Below are 27,688 nucleotides of genomic sequence, written 5' to 3'. Positions count from 1 at the left end.
GAGACAACCTCCTCCTTTCAAGGAGCTGTGGAATGATACAAGAGAGATGGAATTGGGGATCTAATGATCAATGTCATTTAATGTAACTAACATCATACTGAATTAAGTATTTAGTGAATACATTTCGGAAATCAAGACAAGCAGGGAATATCCAGCCTCTATTTTCCCCAAAGATACATTTGACGAGTTTGACAATGCATTACTGTATCCTATGTGTTGTTGCACACCAATAAACATTGTACACAGCAACTTTAATTATAATGAAATGTGTGTAGTAATTATATAATTACCCTAACAGATTAGTTTCAGATACCTATTTATTGCCTAATCATTATAGCCTTGGTTTTATAGCCATTTCTAATCATACAGGTGAATATATTCGTTCTTCATACTGAAGTTGTATATTTCATGTGAAAATGTATTGTTCATAATGAAGAGCAAATCAATTACCCAATGTTAACGCAGCCTACCAATATATACTGTCACGTCAATGTTTTTGGAAGCGCTTTGAATTTGCCACCTCTGCTAGAATACATGCGCAGTGCGCCGCATTATGCCTTCTGTAGAGCAGCTGTCCAGTGTTTGGAATTCCAACATGGCAGAGGCTGTGGTCAGTCTTCATTTGACTTGGAATGGTTTCAAATCGCAAACAGCCGCGCTTAACCTGAACACCCATTCATCAAGCATATCCAGTGGATCGATGTTACTCTAATCTTTGAAGCTGCACTGTCATATATACACAGGTAAGAGTTAATGTGTCTCTATTTTCGATATGAACAATTAAAAAGAAGCGAGGCTGCACTACGTAAGAGCAAGCGCTTTACGGTATGCCCATGGAAGCGTTCTCACGCGTCATGCAGAATTGCAGGTTTAGAATCTCCGTGGTAGTCACATATACAGTTATAACGTATTTAAAATATTTTAGAGAGGCATTTACCAAATACAGAAGTACTGCGAGGATGTGAAGTTTATGCCACCGCTGAGAATCACTCAGGCGCTTGAGCATTTAATGATTTCAGAATCAATCATTGTGTCGAGGGCGATACAAATTGTTTCAAAGTAATTTCCAAGTAAATGCATGTATGATAATCTGAAGATAACACACTTGCCGCGATAACTGCTTGTGTGAGGTTAATAAATACGTACGTTGACATTGCGCTCTTCGTGGAGACAATTGACTGCATGTAATCTATTATTAAAAGTAATGGGACATCATGATGCTTTAATCGCTTCCTCTAATGGGGTTACACAAAATATATATATATTTATGTCATCATACGAAGCCTCAACAAGGAACAAGGAGAACTGACATAGGCTTTACACTCGTGGTTATGTGTTCTTCCTCTCCGCATGCTATCCAAGAGATTTTGTTGATTTCTGTTGTTTTTGTATTTATTTTTTAAATTATATGCATGTAGGTTCAAATGAATACCTGACGAAAGGGCCCGCGTTTCAGGCAGTGATATTCGATAGCTGAGAGGAAAAGTGAGAAGCAACCTTTGGAATTGCTCCTCGTGAAAATTCCGATTCTGCTGTTTTCCTTTTCCCTTGTTTTTAGGCTTGAAGACATGATCACTAGCACCGGTATTTATGGTATGTTGGACAATTTCACTTATTGATTACATGATAGCTGGGAGACATTTTCCGGTGCGTTTATGGTGTATGCATGGCTCGTTTTAATGTTGAAAAGTTCAACACTGGATGAGGTAGCAATTTCAGAAATAGTTTGAAATAGAAATATCATGTTTATCATGTGGTTGCACTTGATCACATTTGGGATCTGCTATAATGTTATTTTAGTGTATGTGTTCAAAATTAAATGTTAACTAACCTACACTAGTATGCTACTACTAATAATGATGATAATAATAACAATAGTAGAGGAATAGCATAATACTGAAAACTAGCCTGTTAATAATGATATTAGCCTATTATCAGTTTCACATTGTGTAAATTAGAAGTTTGTGTGTAATTTATCTGTCTTTTGCATTCAAAATGCCTGGTTTTCGCATACTGTTCCATCTTATCTATTTTTGCATGTGTCCTAAAATGTATGTTCTGATGTATTGTCATATTTAATTCACCATTTATCTTTACATGATGCAAAATGCTTCCCCTATCCGCATAAACAAAATGATAGGGAGGGTTTCAGATTAACATCATTTAAAAGTAGTATTTGAGAGTGGGAGACCGGCTCTTATGTCATAGACAAAGTGATTGCCGGATGAGGTCTTTCTTCCACGTATGTTACAAGATCTAATGTATTTTCTCTACTGTTTTGCCTGTTTCTGATTGAATTAAACCAACACATTAGACCACTGGCATTAGCTCCAAATTGAATGGTCATGCAACCAGCATAGTCCAGGGGCTGTTTCCTCATTTAAGACATTCATGCTTATGAAAGTGTTTGGGTTATTAACTCTGTTTTTGTGGTGAATTGAAGGGGTAAGTGGCCCATCAAATCTATACTTTTTTACATTTGAGCAGACGCTCTCATCCAGAACGATTCACAGGAGCAATTAGGGTTAAGTGCCTTGCCCGACAGATGTTTCACCTAGTCAGCTCAGGGATTCGAACCAGCGATCACTGGCCCAACACTCTTACCAGCTAGGCTACCTGCTGTGTCAACAGTCGACCTATGCACGTGTTACTAATCAGATGTTACTTTGTATATGCCATTTCTGATATGGAGAGTTGATAAAGGATAGTTATTTAAAACCAATAAATAACATGTTAGCCTACGGTCTGCCTCACAGACAGCAAAAGGTTCGAATTAGAAGAAACGTTTGTGTGTGAGCGTTCGGTACAGGCGTGTATTGTGAAGTAGGCCAATGTGTGAGTTAATCAATAAGGACAATGATCAGCAGCACAACTCCCACATTCTAAAGTGAGGTTTAGGAACCCTCAAATCAGTCTTGTGTTGTGCTGCCTTTTTCCATTTTTAACATTATGGGAAACTTTGCTCATTCTTTATTTTAATATCATAACATTCACATTCAGCATTGACACATTATTTGTCTTCACCAGAATTGGTTAACCTATTTCTATAGTCCACAGGGGCACATATTACGATCCGCTGCAATCCACAGCACACTCCACAAGTTTTAGCAGTTGTTTGGGGGGTATTAAATACATTTACTACAGATTCATACTTCACATTATAATATTGACACACGAGGATACATTCTGTTTCAGAACTTCTTGGTTTAGCTGTAGGAAGTTTTGATCCTCAAATTGAACACTTGTTTTCTCAATACAGTAATCCAAAATAGTTTTGTTCACACATCTCATTTGCATTTATATGAGAGGGAATTAAATCATCAACAGAGAGCTGAAGTGTGTTTTCATTCCTCTTCAGGAAAATGTACACCACAACCACTTCCATTATGCTGGAGTGTTTTGCTGTAATGTGTTTTCATAAAAGTGGACATGGCCATACAGTACATGTGTGTTTTTGTTGTTGTATTTCTCACTGCTTTTTCACATGCCTGATGGTTTTAGGTGAAACTAACTATTTGCATTCAGCACTCGCTCTCAAGATGTAGCTGTGTGGTTTAAAAAACGGTGAATTGAGTGAGCGTTTCTGCTTCCTTTCAACACATGAACATCTTACATTTTACATGTCAGTTATGAGTACAGTATTCTTTCATTTGGCTATTAGTAGCTGAGGATAGAATAGATAAGAATAGATTACTAGGACCTAGTCCCATTAATTACTATGTCCTAACATAGCACCGGCGCCATAGGCTGCTGATAGGAGATTCTCTTTAGTCCTGATTGAACCTTTTTGGCTTCTCCCAGTGTGTGTGTTGACTGCCCCGACAACTCTTGTTTATTTCTCATTTGGTTGCACTTCGGATTGTGGTTGACATGGATCCTCTCGTTGAGTTTTGCCCTGCGCTTGATGACAGATGCTGACCACTCCCCTTTTCACCACTCTCTTTTTCGCCTTGATGCCTGGCATGTTGACGTATTAGCAGAGTACTTAATGAGCAAATACTGCAGCGTGATAGATCTTAGCTTTTGACAGCGTGACTACATTCTACTACAGACTTATTGTTTTTCATTGCATCCGCTTTTCTTGCGACACCCTTCATGATTTGGGGTTTTATATTGGGAAGGATACCGTATGCAACTGTTGCAATTAGGCAAACTACATTTGCTGTGTATATTTTTTTGGAAACATATAGTTAATAACTTTGTCATAAATAATGCAAATGTACATGCACACACTCCTGAATAGTTTAAATACATGTATGGCCATCAGTTTTCTGTGTCGCTTAAACAAATGTATGTCATTTTAGGAATTTTCGTCGTTTCTTGTTTTGAACTTTTCTCGACATTTACAACCCTATTGATTTTGGACAGCATGTATACGAATCATATAGCAACAGTTAAGCATGCTGCTGATGAAAGAAGAGTGAAACTAGATAACGTCCTTGAAGTCCTAAAAAGGCTTAATGCAGATGAAGCTGTAAGTTTACACCAGATGTATTTGGCGCATGTGACAAAACATTGATTTGATTTGATAGTACATACATTTGATCAGAATGGTGCTGAGCCAGTGAAATTATATTTTTCATTGTCCATGAAAAGGTATTCTTGACCATTTAGAGTACTGTATAATTCAAATTGTATTCTTCAGCAACCCTTGAGTGAAGAACATAGGATATATATTCTGGATGCTACTCAACAAGATTGGGATGCTAATCAATACGGTGATCTGTTGTAGCTCAGTTTGTAGAGCATGGTGCTTGTAACACCATTATAGTGGGTTCAAATCCCAGATCCACCCATATGTGAAATCTATACATGTGGGGCTGTGTTTTGCTTTGGATAATCATATACCTATAGTTAAGCATACTGCTGCTGAAAGAGATGTGAAACTAGGTAGTGCTTTGGATAAAAGCAACTGCTAAATGGCATACAGTGCCTTCAGAAAGTATTCACACCCCTAGACCTTCTCTACATTTTGTTGTGTTACAGCCTGAATTTAAAATGTATTACATTTAGATTATTTTGTCACTGGCCTTAACAGAATACCGCATAATGTCAAAGTGGAATTATGTTTTTAGATTTTTTTTTGTGTAATTTAATTAAAAATGAAAAGCTGAAATGTCTTTAGTCAATAAGCATTAATCCCCTGTGTTATGGTAAGTTCAGGAGTAAAAATTATGTTTAACAAGTCACATATCGCAGAGTGAAAAGTAGGAGGCCTGTACAGAATAAAATATTCCAAAACATGCATCCTGTTTGCAACAAGGCACTAAAGTAATACTCCAAAATAATTTAGCAAAGCAATTCACTTATTGTCCTGAATACAAAGTGGTATGTTTGGGACAAACACATTACTGAGTACCATTCTCCAAATGTTCAAGTAGAGTGGTGGCTGCATCATGTTATGGGTATACTTGAAATTGTTAAGGACTGGGGAGTATGTCAGGATAAAAAATGATCAGAATGGGGCTAAGCACAGGCAAAATCCTAGAGGAAAACCTGCGTCAGTCTGCTTTTCACCGTTCAGCAGTACAATAACCTAAAAACAAACCCATAATCTACACTGGAGTTGCTAACCAAGAAGACAGTGAATGTTCCTAAGTGGCCGAGTTACAGTTTTGACTTAAATCTGCTTGAAAATCTATGGCAAGATATGAAAACAGTTGTCTATCAATGATCAACAACCTTTTGAAAATAATAATGGGGAAATATTGTTCCATCCAGGTGTGCAAAGCTCTTAGAGACTTACCCACAAAGGTGATTCTAACATGTATTGACTCAGGGATGTGAATACTTATGTAAATGAGATATTTCTGTATTTCATTATCAATAAATTAGCATAACTGTCTAAAAACATGTTTTCACTTTGTCATTATGGGGTATTGTGTGTAGATGGGTGAGAGAAAAAAATCAATTTAATCAATTTTGAGTTCTGGCTGTAACATAACAAAATGTTGAATAAGTTAAGGCGTATGAAAACCTTCTGAAGGAACTTTATATTACTATTATATATGATACCACCACATTCTCTTCTTCTTGGAGCAACAAGTCCTCACAAAACATAGAAGGCACAGAGCCTTATGATATTGACATTTCTGTCCCCTCTCATTATGATATAAACCTCTGGTTGTTTTAGCCAATATTTGAGATACTTTTCACTCTAGCATTTTCTTAACCAACACCATACATGATGATATATCATACAAATGCTGTATGCATACACTTTCATAAGTTATGCCGTTGAATTGTAGAATATAGCTGTTTTGAACACACTCATTCCACCTTGTCAGATGCTTGGGAACCCTGTCCTACAATAAATAGCCCTACTGCTTCTTATTAACACCAAGTATAGAGATCGTAGACTACAGACAGTCTGGTAGAGCCATAATGAAGCAGTGGGATTTCACCGCTGTCTGTAGATAGTGTACCTTCCTCCCTCAGAGAGCTACAGTATAGGGTGCATTATGATAAGTGAGGGCTCGTATTGGCTTCAGTGGAAGATGTGACCAGAGCCATTTCCTGTGACATGGCGTGTGTATGAATAAGGCTGACAGGGTTTTATTGTCCTTTAATAGTGACAATTAAAGTGAGCTTTGACTAACTTAAGTAACTCTTGTGTAAACACCCCCTGGGAGGTCTGCGGGGCTGTTGTAAATTGATAACACGCTCATCCGTACTGACAGATACATTTGTCAGCAACTGTAACAAATCCCATTCAGTCTCTCCCGTCTCAATTCTAGACAAAGCCTTGTGCAAATGAAACCAGTACAAGGTTGTCATCTTTAAGCAAATATGTTAAGTGTTGTCTTTCGTGCTTTTCGTCTGAAAAGCGAGGGAGAGCCCAAGGGAGTGAGACTCATGCAAATAGAACAAATCCCATCTCTTCTCAGAGCAGCATCCCCCTCTTCTCTCTACCTCTCCCTCTCTCTCTCTGTCTCTTTCGTCTCCCTCATGGCAGCTTGCTATGTTATCTTTGTGTGTGTCTCGGTGCGCTGACAATTTCTCCAGTGATCTAAGTTGGGGTGCATTAGAAAGTGGAAACAGCTGTCTGTTGCTATACTGAGAGACGTGTGTGCTCTACTGCAAAGACGAAGGATCATGAATCCTTGACATCCTCCCCTCCCACCCCTTCCACCATCTCATTTAGACACAGGGAATGTCTGCTCACTGTGTTTTTTGTTTGTTCTGACTGACAGCATAGCATAGACATTTTCTGAAATGCATGTGGGTCCATTATCAGTTGCTTGGGCTTACCCTTCACATCTCCTTCCTTCTGCCCTGTTCTCTTATTCATGTACACTTTCTGGATCTAAAGACAAACGTTTCTATTGAGATCCTTCGTACACTTAATACACTCACACAGGGATAACACTGGACATTAACTGACTCCATTATACTTACACCTGGTTTTATATCCAACAGATGTGGTTTAGTGTGGGCTACTTCTTATTGTGGCTATTGTGTTACTTCCATAAACTCATAGTGGTATTCGTTTGGTCTTAAAAGGCACTGGGTCCATTTCTTTTGGGTTTAAACCCCAATTTAGATATATGCTTGACATTTACTGTACGTGTTGTGTGGAAAGAGCAGCGTTTTTCAAACAGTTGTTTTATTCAACCTTTTCTGAAGATTAGCAGTTGACTGTTGTGTTTTAGTGTATTTAGAGCCAGGTTACCTCTAACCTTACCCTCACCTTAACCCTAGCCATCACCCTTAACACCATAACCAGTGGCTTTAGAAAATAGTCAAATGAGGAACGTTTGCACATAGAATTGTAACATGCATACATCCTGTAAGAGAATAGTACGAATGATATCCTTTAGGCATGATACCAGGTAGCAGTCAGTCATTAACACATCAATTGTTTGACTGACCAACATGTTAGTCTGCATAACCTCATCCGCCCTGGTCTTTTATATAGATCCTACTATTCCACAGTATGCTGAGTTTACTTAGTGACCGGTAATACCTTAAAATGATTTCAAAATTCCTACAGCAAAATTCCTCGCTCAGGCCATGTATGTCATACAGGGTCATTTAAATCATTGAAATGTATCGTAACGTTAAAGCCCTTTTCTTGCCATTTGAAACAATGAAATGTAGGGTTTTGTTTCATCTCGTTCACATAAGCCTGTCTCTGTCTCTCTGCACTCATAAAGAGTGGAGGCAGCACAGAGCCTATTGGGGATTGGTTAGAATAGACAATCCCCAGGTGTACAAAACTAGGTGTTAGCGGTAATGCTTTTAACCTGGACTTGTAGGAGATTCGTATGCATTCATAGATTTGCTTCAGTAATGATCATACCCCCAGTGGTAGTGAGAGAGACATTTTTCCTAAATCACTGAGGTCCTCATTACACTGTTTACATTTTAATTAGACATGCAAAACTTTTGATTTCTAATGGCCATAATGATTGGAGATTTTCTCCTCTTTAGTTCAAGGGAGGCAGAGGCTCCATGCGGATCATACCGTTATACTGTAATGGCAGGAGGAGCCGTTCCTCTGATGACAGCTCACCATGCTAGGAAATATATTTTTAAAGGCCCAGTGCAGTCAACATTTGATTTTTGTATCATATTGTACAACATCTGATGAGACTAACATTGTAAAAGTCAGATTGTTTTCAATCAGTTTTATTTCCTGATAGTTGCTGGCTGAAAGTACAATCTACATAGGACCTAATCAGCAGGTTTGCATGGGTGGGAGTTTTTTTTGGCTTTCCATGGTGACATCACCATGCGGTAATATACCAATAACAAAAAGAGATCCAAATCTCTCTGCCAATAACAGCTAGTTTTCGGTTTCCACCTCCCTACTCAGACCATGCCTGGAGCTGGCCCTGAGTGCTCTCTTAAACATGTTTGGGCGAGGCAAATTATTGTCAAATTGTTATCATATCAAGAAATATTCAAACAAGTTTGATATTTTTTAAATTACAGTACATTCTTACGTATTAAAAGTGTTGCTCTTGCAAGGACTTGTATAGATGACTGGATGTGGCTCCCTAAAGCCGATCTTGCCATGTGAGGTAGCCGATGGGAATGGCAGGAAATTTCAGGCACTCAGGGATTCTATTCAACAAATTCTACAATTGAATGATTTTCAAAATTAGGGACATTTCAATTTTTTTTTAGAGTTTATCATTTTGTTCTTGAGTATGTAGCTTAACATTGAACATCCTTGGGAAAAAAAGTGAGGCGCTTTTTTCCTTCTTCAAGGTGTTTCCCTGCATAATGCTTTTAGAGTTTTCTATAGCATTTGAAGTACCTCACAAGAGGATAAGAGAATATGTTACTGTATTGAAATTCCACTTGTCTTCTCACAAAACACATGCCTAATCATTTGAGCGAGGCCACCATCCTTGGTAGCCTCCAAGCCCATGTATTCAACAAGTCTGGAACAGAACACATACTCGACTCAAGATTCAGGTCAAAGCTTCCAATTAACATTTTGTCTCTTTTTAGAGCTAGGGTAAATCTAAGATCACGCAATAGTTAACATTCTTTTATTTACTATAATATCCTCCTTGAGTGTTTGAAATGCATTGTATTATTCCAAGTTCATATTATTTTCTAGTCTCTTCATCTTGGTTAACTTTGTGTTGGATTGCAATTGGGAACATGGAAGGAGCCTGCATGTGCTGTAATTCAGCCTCCATAATCATAATTTGTAAAATGCCAGGTTGATTTCTTTTAATTAGAGATTTTGCCACAAAAGACGTTAGTAGCTGTACAGCTTCTTACTGACTATACCAGAATAGATTCACATAATGACACAGTAATTGTGTAATTACTGTATTGAAATGAATGTCTCAATAAAGTTATACATTAATATTCAAGAGACTAGGCATGCGTTTCCGTGAATCTGAAAGCCAATGTTTTAGCTGCTTTTCTGTCTTGGAAATTCCTTCTGGAATGATGAATAGAGTCATCACTTTGACTGGTTAATTGTCTCAAATTGATATTTTGATGTTTCACTAAAGAACACATAAAAGAAGTCAAATCTTAATTAGGAAGATGATCATAGGGAGACGCGCTATCAGTGGTGCTCGCTAACTTCACAGTGATTCATTCATCCTCGGCGGAATTGTGTGGCTGACAGGTTGGCTGGGTGCCATGGACTGGCAGAGAGAACCTTGAGTGCCGGGGAGAGGATGGGTCTGAGAGGCCTGTCTGCAGGAGAGGAGAGCGAGTGAGGAGAGAGGAGAGGGAAAGAGAGGGGCTGGTACACTGCCATGGAGGTTTAAGGCATCAGGCTGCGGCGGGCAGGCTGTGTGTCTGCGGTGTCAGTGACGTGATGATATCAACCAGTGCAGGGGTGAGTGAGTGCTACTGGCCGTGGCGGGTGGGTGGGTGGGGAGTGGGGGCTAGACTACGTAGTGTGATTATCTCATCCTGCCTTCTGCACTGGAGCGCGCCACTTTAGAGAGAGACAAGCGGCAGACAACCCTGGCTCATCCTAGTCTTTTTCCAAGGCAAATTTCCTACGTCCTGGTTTTCTCTTCGAGTTTAGACTAGGCTGCCTAGTTAAACAAAGTACACAATGAAGCAAATGCTTGTGTCTAAAGTTAGTGTTTTGAAACGGAAAAGATTAGCGCCGAGAACAAAGTGGTGCGTCGCTCTCCGTTGTTTTCATAAAAGCAGAAACGTTTCGCATGAGCAGATGCGAAAAGCAGCCTATTTGTTGCCTGTTGATTGATATTGCTTATTTGGTAGACCAGGTGCAGCAATATATTACTGAACAGTATAATGATCATCCTCAAAAGACTGGAGATGTATTTTATTGGTTAGGATATTGCAAACATCATCCCTCTTACTAACCACCTTCTTCACCCCAAGAAAATAGTGTAAGATGACCCTATTTCTAGCCACAAAGGCACAATATGTTTGGTTTCAAATGAGCTTAAAATGAGTTTCCACAAAGTTCATTTCAGCTCCTGCACAATACAAACACTCACTGTTGCACAGGGATGTTTGTTTTTATACAACGGGTGGGTCTAATCCTGAATGCTGATTGGTTAACACGGTTTGTAAATACTGTACACATAGAATGAATAATGCCCCACTGTGAAACCTTTGACCCCATCTATGTCCTGTGCTCAAATTGTGTGGACTAGGTGTGGTATAGACGCAAAGCCAATATATGTGATCAGATATCTAAAGTTACTTGGAATACCATGAGTCCTTTTGTCTCTCTCAGCCACCAAGCAGACTATCCCATTGGAAACGGATAGCCATGGAAAGGCTTGTTTTGCGTGTGGCCTATTTGACGTTCCCTCTTAGTGTCCACATGGAATTAGATTAATTTAAACCAGGGGAGAGAAAAAAAGGGTCCTCATAAAGAGTTCAGCATCATCCTGGAGCTTTATGAGGGCCGACACCTCTTTTGTGTTCATTATCGGGAAATCACCTCAGGGAGTAGTGTTGACTTTGCATGGTCTAAAATAGCTGTTACAGAGCACTGTTCCATGCTCTCTGGTTCACTTAGATTCCTGGGCTCGGGGGAGGGAGGTGGAAATACCCAATCAACGTTTTGCTGAGAAACCTTAAACATTGTGTTAATTCTGTCTGTTTCGAAAAGGGAATCAAGTCAGCTGAAGCCTATATTGGCGGTCTATCCTTCTCTAGTATGGTCTGACCTTTATTCTAGTTAAGCTGGTGCCTGGAGGAAAGTATGGACTCCGAGGAGACTTCGGTACAAACGAATGCCCCCTTTCGGAGAGTGGTTACCCATATTATATTGATCTCATGTTCTCTGATATTGTTCATATTTTGTGTTTGAGGGAGGAACATGATATTGAGTCTGGTTAGTTGACAAACCATCGAATTACTGTAACTGACCAGTTGTCAGTGATTGGCACCCCAAAGTCAGCAGTACATACCGTATTGCTAAATCAAAATGTTCACTTCCAGTCCCGGCGCTCGAGTGTCCTTCCTCTTTAGCCAAGGTGATATTATTCAAGTACTTACCACTCACTTAACTTCACTACTGTTTTCAAGACTAAGTATGACCCAGGTTTCTTTGTTTTGAAATGTGATATTTAAATGTAACAAAGGGGAAAAGTGTTAATTCTTTTTGGAATAAAACAGGAATTAGTCACCAAAGAGGGTTCTTACTCAATAACTATTTCTATCCAAAATATTATAATTTATTAGATTTTTATCAGCACACTTGGCCCATGTAGATTTAGCTCTATGCCAAACCCTGACTGAGTCTGCACGCCCACATATTTAACCGTATCCCCAGAGCCCTCAGCCACCCCTGTTGTTTCCATTATTCACTCCAAAAGTTTTATGTAGTATGGGAGGTTAGGGGGGGGGGCGATTTTTTTTTTGTCTGACTAAATGTATCTAGAGCAAAGTCGCTGTTTTATTCAAAATGTGCTCTGCCTTGGGAGGCAGCGGTTGCATGTAGGAGGAGTGAGTGCTTGGACAGGGGATGAGGCATGTATGGTGGCAGGCTGTGTGTGCCTGTCAATCTGTCACCCAGGCCTAATATTCATCCCTAGAGATACCTGGGGGAGACCCCACCAGCACCCGGTCTGCCTCAGCTGCCGGCCACGCGGTGACAACAGCTTCCCACAGAGAGGGGGAAGTGTCATTGTATATATGTAAACTAGTGACAGATGACCGGAGACATGTGGTCCGTGGACACTAGGGCTGAAAGTAAACAAGACTGCTTGTTTGCCTCTCTCTCCCCTTATCTCTCTCCGTTCTGGACTAAAGAGACAAAACATCAAGCTCCACAACCATGGTGGAATACGTTGACAACAAAGTCAAAGATATGAATAAAAAAGGATGCAAATCATTTGGCATGAAAGGGGCATACTACATGTGGAAGCTTGTGTTTCTTTTTGCTAATAATTGCAAAGGAGTGAAGATTTTGTGTGTAGGCCTTCAGGCAGCTTTTCTAGGTCACAGAGGTTATGAAGGTCAGTGTTACACTCCCAGCAGCCTTACTTCAACCCTCACTCTGGAAGTAGAACATGCAACGTCACATCGAGCCAGAAAGGATGTGGATTCCAGGCCTCAGTGGCCAGAGGCTGCACATGTGGAATCTGCTCGGGTATTTGACCTGAGTGTTTGAAACTTGGAATGCTCCCTGTGGGTTGTTGTTATTTCATGCATACCCAAATGAACAGCTCGGTGATAGCCTTGTGCAGAGCGTTCGCGAATTGTAGAGACTTACTGTTGACTATTCATCAAGGGGACTCGTAAGCCTACCAGCCAAAAGCAGATTTGCTAAACATTATGCACACTAGCTGCAAGAGAGCCAAAATGGAATGAATAAATCAGAAACGTGTTATGAGGGAAATAGTATCTGTAAAACATTGCCCTTTTTGTAGGCTAGTCATCAGGATACAACAGACTATTCTCACCATAACAAGTTTTCAGTCTGAACAACAGAAGATGGGCTTTTAAGACTGTTTATTGCCCAGTGAGTGCTGGGTCAGGGATGATGGTAAATACGGAAGGGGGTAGTGGACATAAATCTTCTTGATAAAGCAATAAGGCCCGAGAGGCCATGGTATCTCATGAAAATGGGTATTGCTACGGGGCGTTGTTAGACACTGAGTAACATTAACAATATACTGTATCATGGCCCCCAGTGCATTGTCGCTTTATTAAAACACGTCCACCCACATTTCCATGAAAGAAAGGTGATCAAATGTTTCACAAAGATCCTGCCACAAATCACTGTTCAGTTACTAAGCAACGGCACTAACAATACACCACCGTCGGACGGCAATATGTAGGAGCGCAGAGTTTAAACAATGGCTCACGAAACCCCATAATTTCCCCATGAATACAACCTCGTTGCCCACTACCGTTCTCACAAACGTCATTGTAGAAAGAGTAACTAGCAAGCTTCAATTTTGCTGTCACCATTTGTATTTGTGGCTAAATCAAATGAAACAGCGGGGAACTGTTCCTAACTTTGTCAATACTCTCTCAAGTAACTTATTTACAATGAGGTAAACTTCCAGTGCTGTTTTACTGGTCAGCTTAATATTATGGTTTGGAATGAATCACCATTAATTCATGAGGAGACATCTGTTGCAACCAACATAAATGGACATGACAGAGAGGGACCGGGGAGCAGTGTTAATTGGATGGCGCAGCATTCTCTTTTTGCATGAACTTTTTCTGCATTTGATCACTCTTAAAATATGATTGCACCACATGATGGCTTAGGCTCACTTAGACTCAGGTGCCCATGTGTCTTTACTGTATGAGCGAAACAACTGATGTTACTGTCTGTGTCTGCCGGTGGGGGGGGGGGGTGGGGGGGAATCCATCAGCTCTGATGAGATCCTGCACCTTAGAGCATACCCATGCCAACCTATTTATTTTAAGCCCAAAGTCTGCTATTGTGCTATTTTTAGTTCCACACAATTCAAAGAGACAATTCACATTTGAGCAATGGGTGGGTGACCCTAGGTTGTGTATATCGATTGGGATTTGTTTCTTAATAGAATTGTGTCTAATTAATTCGATTTTAATTGGGAGAAAGCGGAACATGCAAATGCGGCACATTCTGATTCAATCGTTATTTAAACTGCGCTAAAAAAAAAATTGTACATCAAGCGTCTACTTAATGGAATATCGTTGTTCTTTGTTGCACTTTGTATTGTGTTTTAAGTAGTGATCAGAACAGGTCATTCTGGTGTGGTGGAACAATATATATCTAATGGGTTAAATAAGACATTAGAAAGACATTTGTTTTACAACTGCCTTGTCTTTTAATTATCACCGGTGACCATCATTCCCTGCTTAAAGCCCAAATGCAGGGATGTTAGAAATGATCTTTCGCCTCAGTCATTTCACAATTTGTAAAGGAATGTTTTGGAATAATTCATTCTACTGGGCTTCTTGGCTCATTTCCTCAAAATCACTGTCCTCTTAGCGGGCCGCCCCCTCCCTGTCATCAGCACCGCCCACACTGGTTTGCACTGGGCCTCACTAGACACCATGTCAATGCTCCATCCACCACCAGTGACCACCAGCAACCCAATCAGCAGTTTACTGCCAATGGCCTCCATTTCTGCCCATTAGGCTGACCAATGACCAATGTTAACCAGTGAAGCGTATTGTAAATGTGTACTACGCTAGTGTGTTGATGCCCCTCTGGTTCCTGTTACAGTAACTCACCCACTGGGTAAAAACAGGTTGAAACAACATTGTTCCCACGGCATTTTAACCCAAAAATCAATGTGATAATGTTGAATTCATGTGGAAAACTGATTGGATTTGCAAAAAGTCATCAACTTAAAGGGCATTTTGTCATTTTTTTCAATCAACTTTGAACCTATATGCAATGATATGGTGATTTTTGTTTGTTTGTTGATTTCACGTCGAATTCACGTTGGTTGACAACTCACCCAAATGCAAATCAAAACTAGATGTTGAAAAGACGTCTGTGCCCAGTGGGCAGAGATCCCAGTTCCATGGTTGAAAGGATCCCCCATTCGTTCCTGAGATAATACTATCAATTCTACAATATTCTGGATTCTCTTGAGATTTTGCAGAAAGCTTTTGGCAAAAAAAACACCCCAATTTGTATTGATTGGCCACTTGATTAATGTAGCGTTCTAGCGATGACAAGTCATGGAAGAGGAACAGCCCTGAAGTGCATCATTCATTTCTGGCCCGACATTTAGTTCCAAGGGAGGCACACAGTGTGCCCCGTTTAAGTCAAATGTTGTTTATACCGCTTATCGCTGCATGTTTGTCAGTCTGCAAGCTGCTTGTTGTCTCCCCTTTGCTCAACTCAGCTTTTGTCTTCTCAATTGCATTAGTTTAGAGACGTCTTTTGTCTCGGGTTGCCAATCAATACTGAGATGACAGCTGAATCCAGGCAGTGAGAACTCATACGCAGATAAATAGATTGGGTCTGAATCAGGAAGTCCTAAGGACCATCCAGCACAATGGGACTGCTAAGACTTACTGAGGCTATGATGATTTCTCCATGAAACTTCTGACTAGCTTTGTTAGAAACTTTCACTTTTAACTTCATTGTCTCTCCACTGAATAGCCGTGATGTATTCTCGGCGGTAGGGCTTTAACTATATCCACAATAAAACACCAGAGCAGATTGAAAATTACGTAAATGATAGGAGGCTTCAAAAAAACAACAACTGTGAACTGAGCGATACATAGAACATGTAGTAATCAGATTTTATGGAAGTGTAACTGTACTGCCCTCGCTACAGAGCACTTACTGGGCAGTGTGAGCCGGTGGGCGAACCAATCTCCCAGACAGCTCTCTCCTTGTAAAAGTTCCCCTTTATAGTTTCCCTACTTCACTTCAGTAACTTTATTACAGTGTAGCTGAGAGATTTCTATTTCATATTGACCTAAGATTGCTTCAGTTGTCTCATTTCACCTTTTGTCTGGCTTGTGTTGGAGAAATGACCTTCCTTCCACACCGGCAGTCGATAGTGACCATACAGTAGAATGCTTCAGGGAAAGTTAGTTACGGCGACAGACAGAGTTCCTTTCTTGGTTCGTTTAATCAAACAGTTTCAATTAGTCGTCTATTGAAAACTGTAATTGTTCTACAGATAGAAGGTAATTGAATAAAACAATGGCCTCGTCGTCTTTTGTGTGAAAGACAACCATTATATTGTTACTTTTATTGCTGTCCTGTCTCTATCAGTGTCTGTACAAAGGCCTCTTGATATATGCACTTTCTGTCATTTCTGCATGAGTTTGATAGAAGTGACTCCCCCTACAAGTGAACTGTGCCGAGTTGTATCGTTCGTGGGCCTGGTTATGTTGGATTTATTTTCCCCTCGTAGAAGATAGGATCTATTCCCGCGTTCTTAAACTACGTGGATGCCTTTGCGGAAGAGCGGAGTTCACTTTCGGGAGAACAACGGAAAAACGATTCCCCTAGTAGAGGACAGGTGAGTTAGCAATGTTTTGTTCCTCACAGTGTGGATGGAGTTGTGCAGCACAGAGAAAGGGAGATGCTGACCAGGGGTTGTTGCTTCAGAGTGTGTTTGTGTTTGCAGAGCACCTAGCAGAGAACTCGCACACCCCAGGCTGGCCCTAGAGCGAGGAGACGTCCTGAAATGTAGACATCCACTGATGAAATGTCTGTTACAGTTTGAATGTAAAAATGTATACAATTTTGATTTCTTGTCACTGGCCCAATACCCCATAATGTCAAAGTGGAATCATGTTTTTCAATTTTTTTAGAAATTAATTAAGAATGAAAATCTGAAATGTCTTGAGTCAATAAGTATTCAACCCCTTTGTTATGGCAAGGCCAAATAAGTTCAAGAGTCAAATTTGCTTAACAAGTCACATAATAAGTTGCATCGACTCACTCTGTGTGCAATACTAATGTTTAAGATGATTTCTGAATGACTACCTCATCTCTGTACCCCACAGTCGAGCAGTGAATTTCAAACACAGATTCAACCACATAGGCCCGGGAGGTTTTCCAATGCCTCACAAAGAAGGGAGACATTGCATATCCCTTTGAGCATGGTGAAGTTATTCATTACACTTTGGATCCAAGTGTCCTTCCTAACTCAGTTGCCGGAAAGGAATGAAACAGCTCAGGTATTTCACCATGAGGCCAACGGTGACTTTAAAATAGTTACAAGGTTTAATGGATATGATCGGAGAAAACTGAGGATGGATCAACAACATTGAAGTTACTCCACAATACTAACCTAAATGACAGGAAGCCTGTACAGAATTAAGATATCCAAAACATGCATCCTGTTTTCACAATGCACTAAACTAATACTGCAAAAAAATGTGGCAAAGCAATTCACTTTTTGTCCTGAATACAAAGTGTTATGTTTGGGGCAAATCCAATCCAATCCATTATTGAGTACCATTCTCCATATTTTCAAGCATAGTGGTGGCTGTATCATGTTATGGGTATGCTTGAAATCGATAAAGACTGGGGAGTTTTTCAGGATAAAAAAATAACTGTAATGAAGCTAACTAAGCACAGGAAAAACATTAGAGGAAAACCTGGTTCAGTCTACTTTCCACCAGACACTGGGAGATGAATTCACCGTTCAGCAGGACAATAACCTGAAACACAAGCCTAAATCTACACTGGAGTTTCTTACCAAGAAGCCAGTGAATGTTCCTGAGTGGCCGAGATACAGTTTTAACTTAAATCTGCTTGAAAATCTATGGCAAGACATGCAAACGGTTGTTTCGCAATGCTCAACAACCAATTTGACAGAACTTGATGAATTTTGAAAAGAATAATGGTCAAATGTTGCACAATCCAGGTGTAGAAAGCTCTCAGAGACTTACCCAGAAAGACTCTAACATGTAATGGCTCAGGGGGTTGAATACTTATCTAGTCAAGATATATTCGTGTTTTATATTTCAAATGTTAGAATTTTTCCCCCACTTTGACATTACAGAGTATTTTGTGTAGTTTGTTGACAAAAGTAACAATTAAATCAATTTTAATCCCACTTTGTAACGCAACAAAAAGTTGAATAAGTCAAGGGGTATGAATACTTTCTGAAGGCACTGTATATGGACACTGGGGAAGAGCTTCATTATTATTATTCTTTTTCAAGTTTGACTGTTTGAATAGCACAAGTAGATGAGTAGTTTGTTAGTCTGCCAAGACCTTTCTGGCCCATTTCCTTTACCTGTCGTCCTAGGCTTACGGTAGAGTTAGTCAGGGGCCTTGAAACAGAGCAGTGTCGATGTCTGTGGATGGTGGTGGTCAAACCTATCATTGTCGACCCAGCGCCTTGTAAACAAAAATCCATACACTCTTTCCTGCAGATTGGTGTTTTACATCAACATTGCGTTGGCAGGAATCAGATTATTAGCAGTTTTAGTCTGTTGTAAAGTCTAGTGGGCGGAAGTGTGAAGTAATCACAGTAGTGAATCGGACCAGTGAACAAGGAAATGTGTTCATTTCCAATGGGGCCGGCCTATTGGGTTGTGAATCAAATGACCGGCTCCTCGTGTCATTAAACCGCTGAGATGCGGTACAAATCTGATAAGTGATAGATGTGTTAAACAACCCAGAATACTTTCCTCCTACTCATTTTTCTCTCTCTCTTTATTGAAGACATCCTTATGGGGACAGGACTTTTGGGACTGGGAATGGGGACGTGGGTGAGAGTGTAGATTTTGGTCAATGAGCCTTAGTGTAGCAAGGTCGCCGTCCACAGCTCCTCTCTTTTGAAGTGTGTAAGAGATCCCTGGGGAGGGATGGAGTACCCATCCTTGAACAGAGTTTGCGGGGATTTGCAAAACCCCTGCTTACATTTTGGGGGGGGGGGGGGGGAGATATTCTCTACGGTTAAGCAGAGCACATTTGAAACAATAACTAGTATTCTATAATTCTTCAGCTTCGCCATTTGAATTGTATCATACTGTAAAGCCTAATTGTATTATTTTCCATACAAGAACATTGGATTGTTCTCAGTGTCTGTGTTGAGGCCTGTTGATTTGCATGTCTGAGGATTTAACTGTACTTAAGACTTGTAATGGAATAGGTTGCCTTGCGTGTCTCTTGGCCTCAATAGTCATGGTTTAATGAGCATCGCTTGGACAGAACAATGACAGCTCAGAAACACTTTCAACCCCATGATTTTGTATCACGGTTAATCAGAACATGGCAAATACAAGACACTTGTTTCTTTAAAAACCCTATACATTGAAACTAATCGTCATTGCACAATTCAGAGTAGAAGTACTGTTCACATTTGGCACATTGAACCATCCTCTGCTCTCATACCATTTGAACAACCCATGTTGATGCCTCTAAGCTCCGGTGAGTTTGTTTACAAATGACAGATCAATATGTTATTATTATACTCTCTGTAGTTCAGATGTCAGCCAAGATAAGTTTCTCCTGAGAATCCCCAATAGTATCCAAGGATAGAGAGTTGCTCAAGTTGTTTTCTTATTCAGTCAGGGACACTAATATATCAATGGCTCAGTATAAAAGTAAACTGAACATGTTATATAATCATAGAATTGTGGTATATGTGCAGAAAGTATTCTTATCTTGGCAATGAGGAGTAAACCTTTGTCGACAATATGAAAATGTGTTGATACGTGTGTTTGTTAAAAGTATCGACTGATCTGTGAGTTTGAGAGTCCGCGCTAGCTCCATAGAGTTCAGTCATGATGCGACAACAAGCGTACACTTGTGTTGAAATACGGTTGGGTTCTGCCCTGCAATGTTCAGAGGAGATAGTTTGATGTTATAGTTTTGATGTGTTCAACTTTCAGTAGAAATCTAACACATGCTTTTTACTTGTTTGTGTAAATTACTTTACAATATTGTCTAATTTAAGGGCATACTCGATTGCCATTGTGGAGAGAATCATATGGGTCCCTGTGCAAGTTTCACTCAAATGAATTATTATAACAATCTACACAGGCAGATAAAACAGGACAAGAGGTATTATGTGTAGGGATTTGCATAATGATGATGATTCATTGCTGTGCTTCAGCATTTCTGTATAGCATTTGATGTTGAGGTTGAAATGTGTGCAGTACTTTATGGGCATGCATATAAAGTGTGGAAATAAGAAGCTTTGTTCAAAAAAAAAAAGAATCATCGGCCAATGAGAATGCAACGGTAGAAGAGTTGAATAGAGATGGAGATTGGCGCAATACATGCATGTGTTTCCTTGTTTTTGTCCGAGAGAGAGAGAGAGAGAGAGAGAGAGAGAGAGAGAGAGAGAGAGAGAGAGAGAGAGAGAGAGAGAGAGAGAGAGAGAGAGGGAGAGAGAGAGAGAGAGAGAGAGAGAGAGAGAGAGAGAGAGAGAGAGAGAGAGAGAGAGAGAGAGGGGGAGAGAGAGAGAGGGGGAGAGGGAGAGAGAGAGAGAGAGAGAGAGAGGGGGAGAGAGAGAGAGAGAGAGAGAGGGAGGGAGAGGGAGAGAGAGGGAGAGAGAGGGGGAGAGGGAGAGAGAGGGGGAGAGGGAGAGAGAGGGGGAGAGGGAGAGAGAGGGAGAGAGGGAGAGAGAGAGGGAGAGGGAGAGAGAGTGGGGAGAGGGAGAGGGAGAGGGAGAGAGCTTCCAGACATCTAGCAGTGTCTGTTGTCTCTACCCACAGGATTAGGCTGCTTTGTGCTCATGATACTTTTAAGAACCGCCCCAAGTCAGGCTGCAGAAAATGGAACATTTTGACATGAAGCCGTTTCAATTATTATGATGTGGCTATAGTTTTCAGTCAAGCCAAAAGGACTGTGTAACGTGTGCGTGCGTGCGTGCGCGCGCCCGCGTGGGTTTCTGTTAGATCTTAAACTTCCCTTTTTTTGGTTGGGAGTCTCAGTTTGCTGGTTTTCATTGATCTGCATTGATCTGGTTTTATTTTATTGATATTTTCAATAGGTGATTGTGTTAGTTGAGTTTACATGTACAGTATGTCTTCCGTGTTCCAAATTTGCTGTGAAAAAGGACTCACTTTGGGACTTCAAATCTGGTAAAGACCTTTAGATGGTAATTATGGAGCCTCTTGGTCCCAAGCCTCTACTAGACCAACCTTGAAATAAGTCACTTGAAAATGATTATTGCAACAATTATAAGATAATGGATAGTCATTACACTCCTGCGGTCATGTGATCTGTGAAACATGATGCATCCATTGTACTTACCAGCCTCTTAATATCAGAACATACTGTTTGCAATGATTTATAGTTACTACAATACAATGTGCATTGTGTCTTGGTTGTTGGCTCAATAATGAGCACATTTGATCTGATAAATGACCAAGCAGGAGGTGAAAGGCATTTTATTTTTCTCTATTAAATGTCAGTGGGGGGGGAAACTGACTGGATCTGTTGTTTTGAAGAGAGATTCATTTCCACAATAATAATTCAAGCCTAGACATTTCTATTTTCTCTCCTGAGTTTATGACTTCATTCTTCCGTCTCCACCTGGTATAAAAAGGTATACAATTCATTGTTTGGCTATATCAACTCTCTTAAATAATCCACGGTGCCATTGTTGTCCGGCAACCCATTTCAATTAAACCACAGACGATGACAATTTGTTTCGCAGAATTGATGTAATATCCCATATTTCCGTATCCCGAAGCACTGTACAACAAGTCCCTGTGTCGTCCATCTAACGCAATCCGCCGAAAATAAGCACCTGAGCCTGATGGCAGCCTGGGTGTAAACAAAAGCAGTTGGATACCAAGTCGGATACAACGGAAGTACATCTGGAGACTTGGAAACCTGTTTGCATTTACTGTAGAGTGTAGCAGGCCCACGTGTTAGCAGGGTAAATGCCACAGTGAGACACTCGCCTCTATTCCCTCGGGATATATCGTTGGAGGTAAGAGTGCTTTTGCTTCCAGGGAAAGGGAACAGGCACATTGTATCACTGAAGGAGCCGGCTGCTTTGAAAGGAATCATCTGTGTTTACTAGATTGAAATGATTACAGCTCTGTGACAGCGGGCCTGCCTCTGTGTCTCTGAGAATGGCATCATGAATATTACTGTGATTACAAAGAGTGGCCTTGTCACAGGAAATTGACTGTTTGATTGACAGGCCAACTACATTAATGTAATAATGATAAGTGCCCTGTAGATTTACACTCATATCCTGATTGCCTTGGAGTCGTCTGGAATCTGTTAACTAGCTTCCATTCTCTTAATCGGTGCGAAAGTAACCACAATTAACCACAACACCACTACGATGTTGACTGCTGTCTCTGACCATATTCAAAGGGAATTACTTGATTAATCGTGGTTTGAACATTTAATTAGATGACCATACCCTGGAGATAAGGTGACAAAGTCAGTTTGTTGCACTTTTGAATCCTGAAAGGTTTATTAGTTGTTATGAGCGTACGGTTCATTTGAATCATCAGATAGCAGAAAATGCTCCGCACCAGCAACGGACAGAGCACATTGCAAACTCTCCTCTATCAAATTCATTGGCGGTGCAGTCTGGGTTAGAAGTGGATGGGTTGAAACCATGAAAAAGACAGGGACTGAGGAAGGCATATCTTTACTAAATGAGGGGTTAAATGGTGCCCTGCGGTCTAAAGATTCGTCGGAATTACTGCCACATGGACCACTAAATTGAGTTTAGATGTTCTTAGCTTTACATGTGAGATGAATGGGCTTCGGTTGCCAATACCGATTATTACTACATATTGCGTTAGAATTCTCTCTCCCTTCAAAATAGCTCGAGTGAATTTGAATATGAATGAGCTTGTTTTTATTTATACATGTAATTAATGTCTGTCGACAGTATTTTGCACGCTTGTCATATCGAGTGGTCTGTGTTTGCAATATAAAAGCAAAAGCTCTCGTAATTATGTTTACATCCACAGATGAAAATCCCAGGGCTGTAATGATCAGTAATTATAAAATATTTTTTTCAGCGTGTCTACTGCCTCAGCTGTGACTATATATTGTGTGCTGCGGAGTGCAGAGTTTGTGCAGCTTAATTATGACATTGTACACGACTAAATGTACCAGTCTGCTTCAGCCCTGCAAAACACTTCCAGTGCATAATCACGCTCAAGTCTGACTTTAAAGAGCTCATTACAGTTAGTTTTCTAAAGGGCGGCTTATTAAACACAGTTACCTAATAAGCATCTTTGGTGGTGCAAATTGCTGGAAATGTTAATGAGTCTGATTAGGCCACGTTTCAATTACGACAGCTAGCTGTTACCTCAGCCCTCCCCCACCCCAAAAGAGCTAGGGAGAGGAGTCCAGCTCTTTATGCTTGGGAACCTCCTAGAAGGCATTGCCCTCTCTCTCTCATTCTCCTATCTCCCTTTTTCTCTCTCTCTCACACACACACACACGCACGCACGCACGCACGCACGCACGCACGCACGCACGCACGCACGCACACACACACACACACACACACACACACACACACACACACACACACACACACACGCACGCACGCACGCACGCACGCACTCACACACGCACACGCACACGCACACACGCACACACCTACGCACATACACACACAACTCGCACACAAAAAAAAAGGAAAATAAAAAACGCTCTGCCACCTCTGTGCTTCCTTTCAGCAGCCCAGTAATGAATAGAGAATTGTGCAAGCGGCAGTCCAATTTGCGCACTGGGAAATTGGATGGACAAAGCGGAGATCCAGTCCTGTTTGCTTAAAAAATGGCCAAGGCTACCAAGATTAATAGTTCTCAAAAAGGTCAGTGTCTCTGTTTCATCGGAGATGATCACAGTAGCAGAAATTAAACATCATGCAATATCAATGCTTTGTCCTTCGTGATGTCTTTTATTAACATGACGAGTGTCAGATTCAATAGAACATTCGTCATATGTAACTGTCACTGGGGACAGAGAGATTTTGAGGGTGCCATCTTGAAATTTGACCAACAGAGGAGACTGCTAAAACAAAGAGTTTTGTGAGTTGCTAATCAGTGGAAGTTGAGCTTAACGTTAAGCCCTCAGGCTGTCTGAAAACATTCCACTAACGGAAACAGTCAATAATTATACCAATTGCAAGACAGAGAAAGGAAGCAGTGGATGTTGTTGTATTTGTATTTCTTTAAAGACGGGATAATGGATGGTGTTCTAACGCAATGTGGACGTAGAAACTCGTTATGCACATCTAAATTATACTGTATGTCCATAGGCTAAGACAACATCAGGCATGAACCTGGGAATGTTAATTTACTAACCGAAAGGTTGCTGGATCGAATCCCCGAGCTGACAATGTAAAAAATCTGTCGTTATGCGCCTGAACAAGGCAGTTAGCCCACTCTTCCCTGGTTGGCTGCCGTTGTAACTAAGACTTTGTTCTTAATTAACTGCCTTGCCTAGGTAAATAAAACACAGTTGCCCATGCTAATGTCTCCCATGATGTGTGTAATCACATTTCATGTGGTTATTGGTTCAGATTGAAGTCTTTCAAGTGTCCTCATATGCCCTGACTGAAAGTCATTGCTAGGCAATGATACAATTTTCTAACCGAACCAAGTTTGTTTCTAGTTTGTCACCCACGTTTCAAAGTGAAGTGTTCTGTCCCTTTCTACAGAGAGAGGGATGGCTCTCCGCCCTCATCCACAGTTCAGTAGATGTTCACTGTATTTAAATCATTTGGCTTTTTTGCTGGCTTTCCATTTCGTTAAGCAACTTATGTGAAGGGATCTGATATGAGCGCCTCTTGGATTATAAAGAGGATTTCAAGGAAAAATATATTTCTGCACTATGTACAGTTATTTGTACAATGGTGATATTGACAATGATACAGTGGTGGAAAAAGTACCCAATTGTCATACTTGAGTCAAAGTAAAGATGCCTTAATAGGAAATGCCTTAAAGTAAAAGTGAAAGTCACCCAGTAGAATTCAACTTGAGTAAAAGTCTATAAGTATTTGGTTTTGTATATACTTAGGTATCAAAAGCAAATGTCATTGCTAAAATATACTTACGTATCGAAAGTAAAAGTACAAGTATGAATCATTTCATATTACTTATATTAAGCAAACCAGATCTCATCATTGTCTTGTTTTTTGGGGTTTACAGATCGCCAGGGGCACACGAACACTTAGACATCATTTACAAACGGAGCATGTGTTTCGTAAGTCCGTCAGATCAGCGGCAGTAGGGATGACAAGGGATGTTCTCTTGATAAGTCTGGGAATTAGAACATTTTCCTGTTCTGCTAAGCATTCAACATGTAACTTTTGGGTACTTTTGAATGTCAGGGACAATGTATGGAGTAAAAATGACATAATCTTCTTTAGGAATGTAGTGAAATTAGAAAAATATGTAAATTGTAAAGTACAGATACCCCAAAAAACTACTTACAGTTTAAGTCGGAAGTTTACATACACCTTAGCCAAGTACATTTAAACTCAGTTTTTCACAATTCCTGACATTAAATCCTAGTAAAATTCCCTGTCTTTGGTCAGTTAGGATCACCACTTTGTTTTAAGAACGTGAAATGTCGGAATAATAGTAGGGAGAATGATTTATTTCAGCTTTTATTTCTTTCATCACTTTCCCAGTGGGTCAGAAGTTTAATACATTTAATTAGTATTGTGTAGCATTGCCTTTAAATTGTTTACCGTTTCGGGTAGCCTTCCACAAGCTTCCCACAATAAATTGGGTGAATTTTGGCCCATTCCTCCTGACAGAGCAGGTGTAACTGAGTCAGGTTTGTAGACCTCCTTGCTCGCACACACTTTTTCCAGCTCTGCCCACTAATGTTCTATAGGATTGAGGTCAGGGCTTTGTGATGGCCACTCCAATACCTTGGCTTTGTTGTCCTTAAGCCATTTTGCCACAACTTTGGAAGTATGCTTGGGGTCATTGTCCATTTGGAAGACCCATTTGCGACCAAGCTTTATCTTCCTGACTGATGTCTTGAGATGTTGCTTCAATATATCCACATAATTTTCCTTCCTCATCATGCCATCTGTTTTGTGAAGTGCACCAGTCCCTCCTGCAGCAAAGCACCCCCACAACATGATGCTGCCACCCCTGTGTTTCACAGTTGAGATGGTGTTCTCCGGCTTGCAATCCTCCCCCATTTTCCTCCAAAGATAATGATGGTCATTATGGCAAAACAGTTCTATTTTTGTTTCATCAGACCAGAGGACATTATTCCAAAAAGTATGATCTTTGTCCCCATGTGCAGTTGCAAACCATAGTCTGGCTTTTCTATGGCGGTTTTGGCTCAATGGCTTCTTCCTTGCTGAGAGGCCTTTCAGGTTATGTCGATATAGGACTCGTTTTACTGTGGATATAGATACTTTTGTACCTGTTTCCTCCAGCATCTTCACAAGGTCCTTTGCTGTTGTTCTGGGATTGATTTGCACTTTTTGCACCAAAGTACGTTCATCTCTTGGAGACAGAACACGTCTCCTTCCTTAGCAGTAAGACGGCTGCGTGGTCTTCCTTACAAAATGACTTGTGTCACGCACAAAGTAGATGAACTAACCAACTTGCCAAAACCATAGTTTGTTAACAAGAAATCTGTGGAGTGGTTGAAAAACAAGTTTTAATGACTCCAACATAAGTGTATGTAAACTTCCGACTTCAACTGTAAGTAGTACTTTCAAGTATTTTTACTTAAGTATCTTACACCACTGCATTGATGTATGTTAAATGTGACAACAATTGTTGAAGACTGTCTCTGGTGCCCAAATATGTATTCTAGCCAATGTATTTGCTTATGCAAAACCATAACTTTATATTGTTAAGTGTACTGATAATGTAACAAAAGCTGTTCAAATCAGAGCCGGAATATTGTTTGAGGCCCTTGAATGTGTTGTTCCAGAAAAAAATGTCCCACTTGAAATATCTTACTTTTTTGTATTGCAAACCTCACCACCCACATGCATCAAGAGTACTACTAAGAGGTCTAATAACCTAGAACATAAAGGATGAGTAATGCTAGAAATATCTAAAGGTCTAAAGGTACTGACATCAGTGAAAGTAACTTTTTGAATTCCCAAGACAGCTACAGTACAAACAGTCCCCTGGAACACCAACAGCACTGAGTGCACAAAACATTAGGAACACCTTCCTAATATTTAGTTGCACCCCCTTTTGCCATCAGAACAGCCTCAACGTTTTGGGGCATGGACTCTGCAAGGTGTCGAAAGCGCTCCACAGGGATGCTTGCCCATGCCGACTCCAGTCTTTCCCGAAAGTTGTGTCATCGGCTGGATGTCCTTTGGGTTGCGGACCATTCTTGATACACACGGAA

General features: G+C 40.5%; 1 protein-coding gene across 1 annotated transcript in view; it reads left to right on the top strand.

The window, feature by feature from the left end:
* The first annotated feature begins 594 nt into the window (after nucleotides 1-594).
* Nucleotides 595-27,688, top strand: part of LOC124043836 (fidgetin-like) — a 35,982-nt gene continuing 8,888 nt past the window's right edge. The window contains 2 exon segments of the mRNA XM_046362862.1: nucleotides 595-743; nucleotides 1,559-1,593. Coding sequence (XP_046218818.1) covers nucleotides 1,569-1,593 — 25 coding nt within the window. The 5' untranslated portion in view covers nucleotides 595-743; nucleotides 1,559-1,568.

This window comes from Oncorhynchus gorbuscha, linkage group LG09 (genome assembly GCF_021184085.1).
Source record: "Oncorhynchus gorbuscha isolate QuinsamMale2020 ecotype Even-year linkage group LG09, OgorEven_v1.0, whole genome shotgun sequence".
NCBI classification, from domain to species: Eukaryota; Metazoa; Chordata; class Actinopteri; order Salmoniformes; family Salmonidae; genus Oncorhynchus; species Oncorhynchus gorbuscha.
Note: the sequence above shows the minus strand (reverse complement) of the source record. Positions and strands in the feature narration are given on the sequence as shown.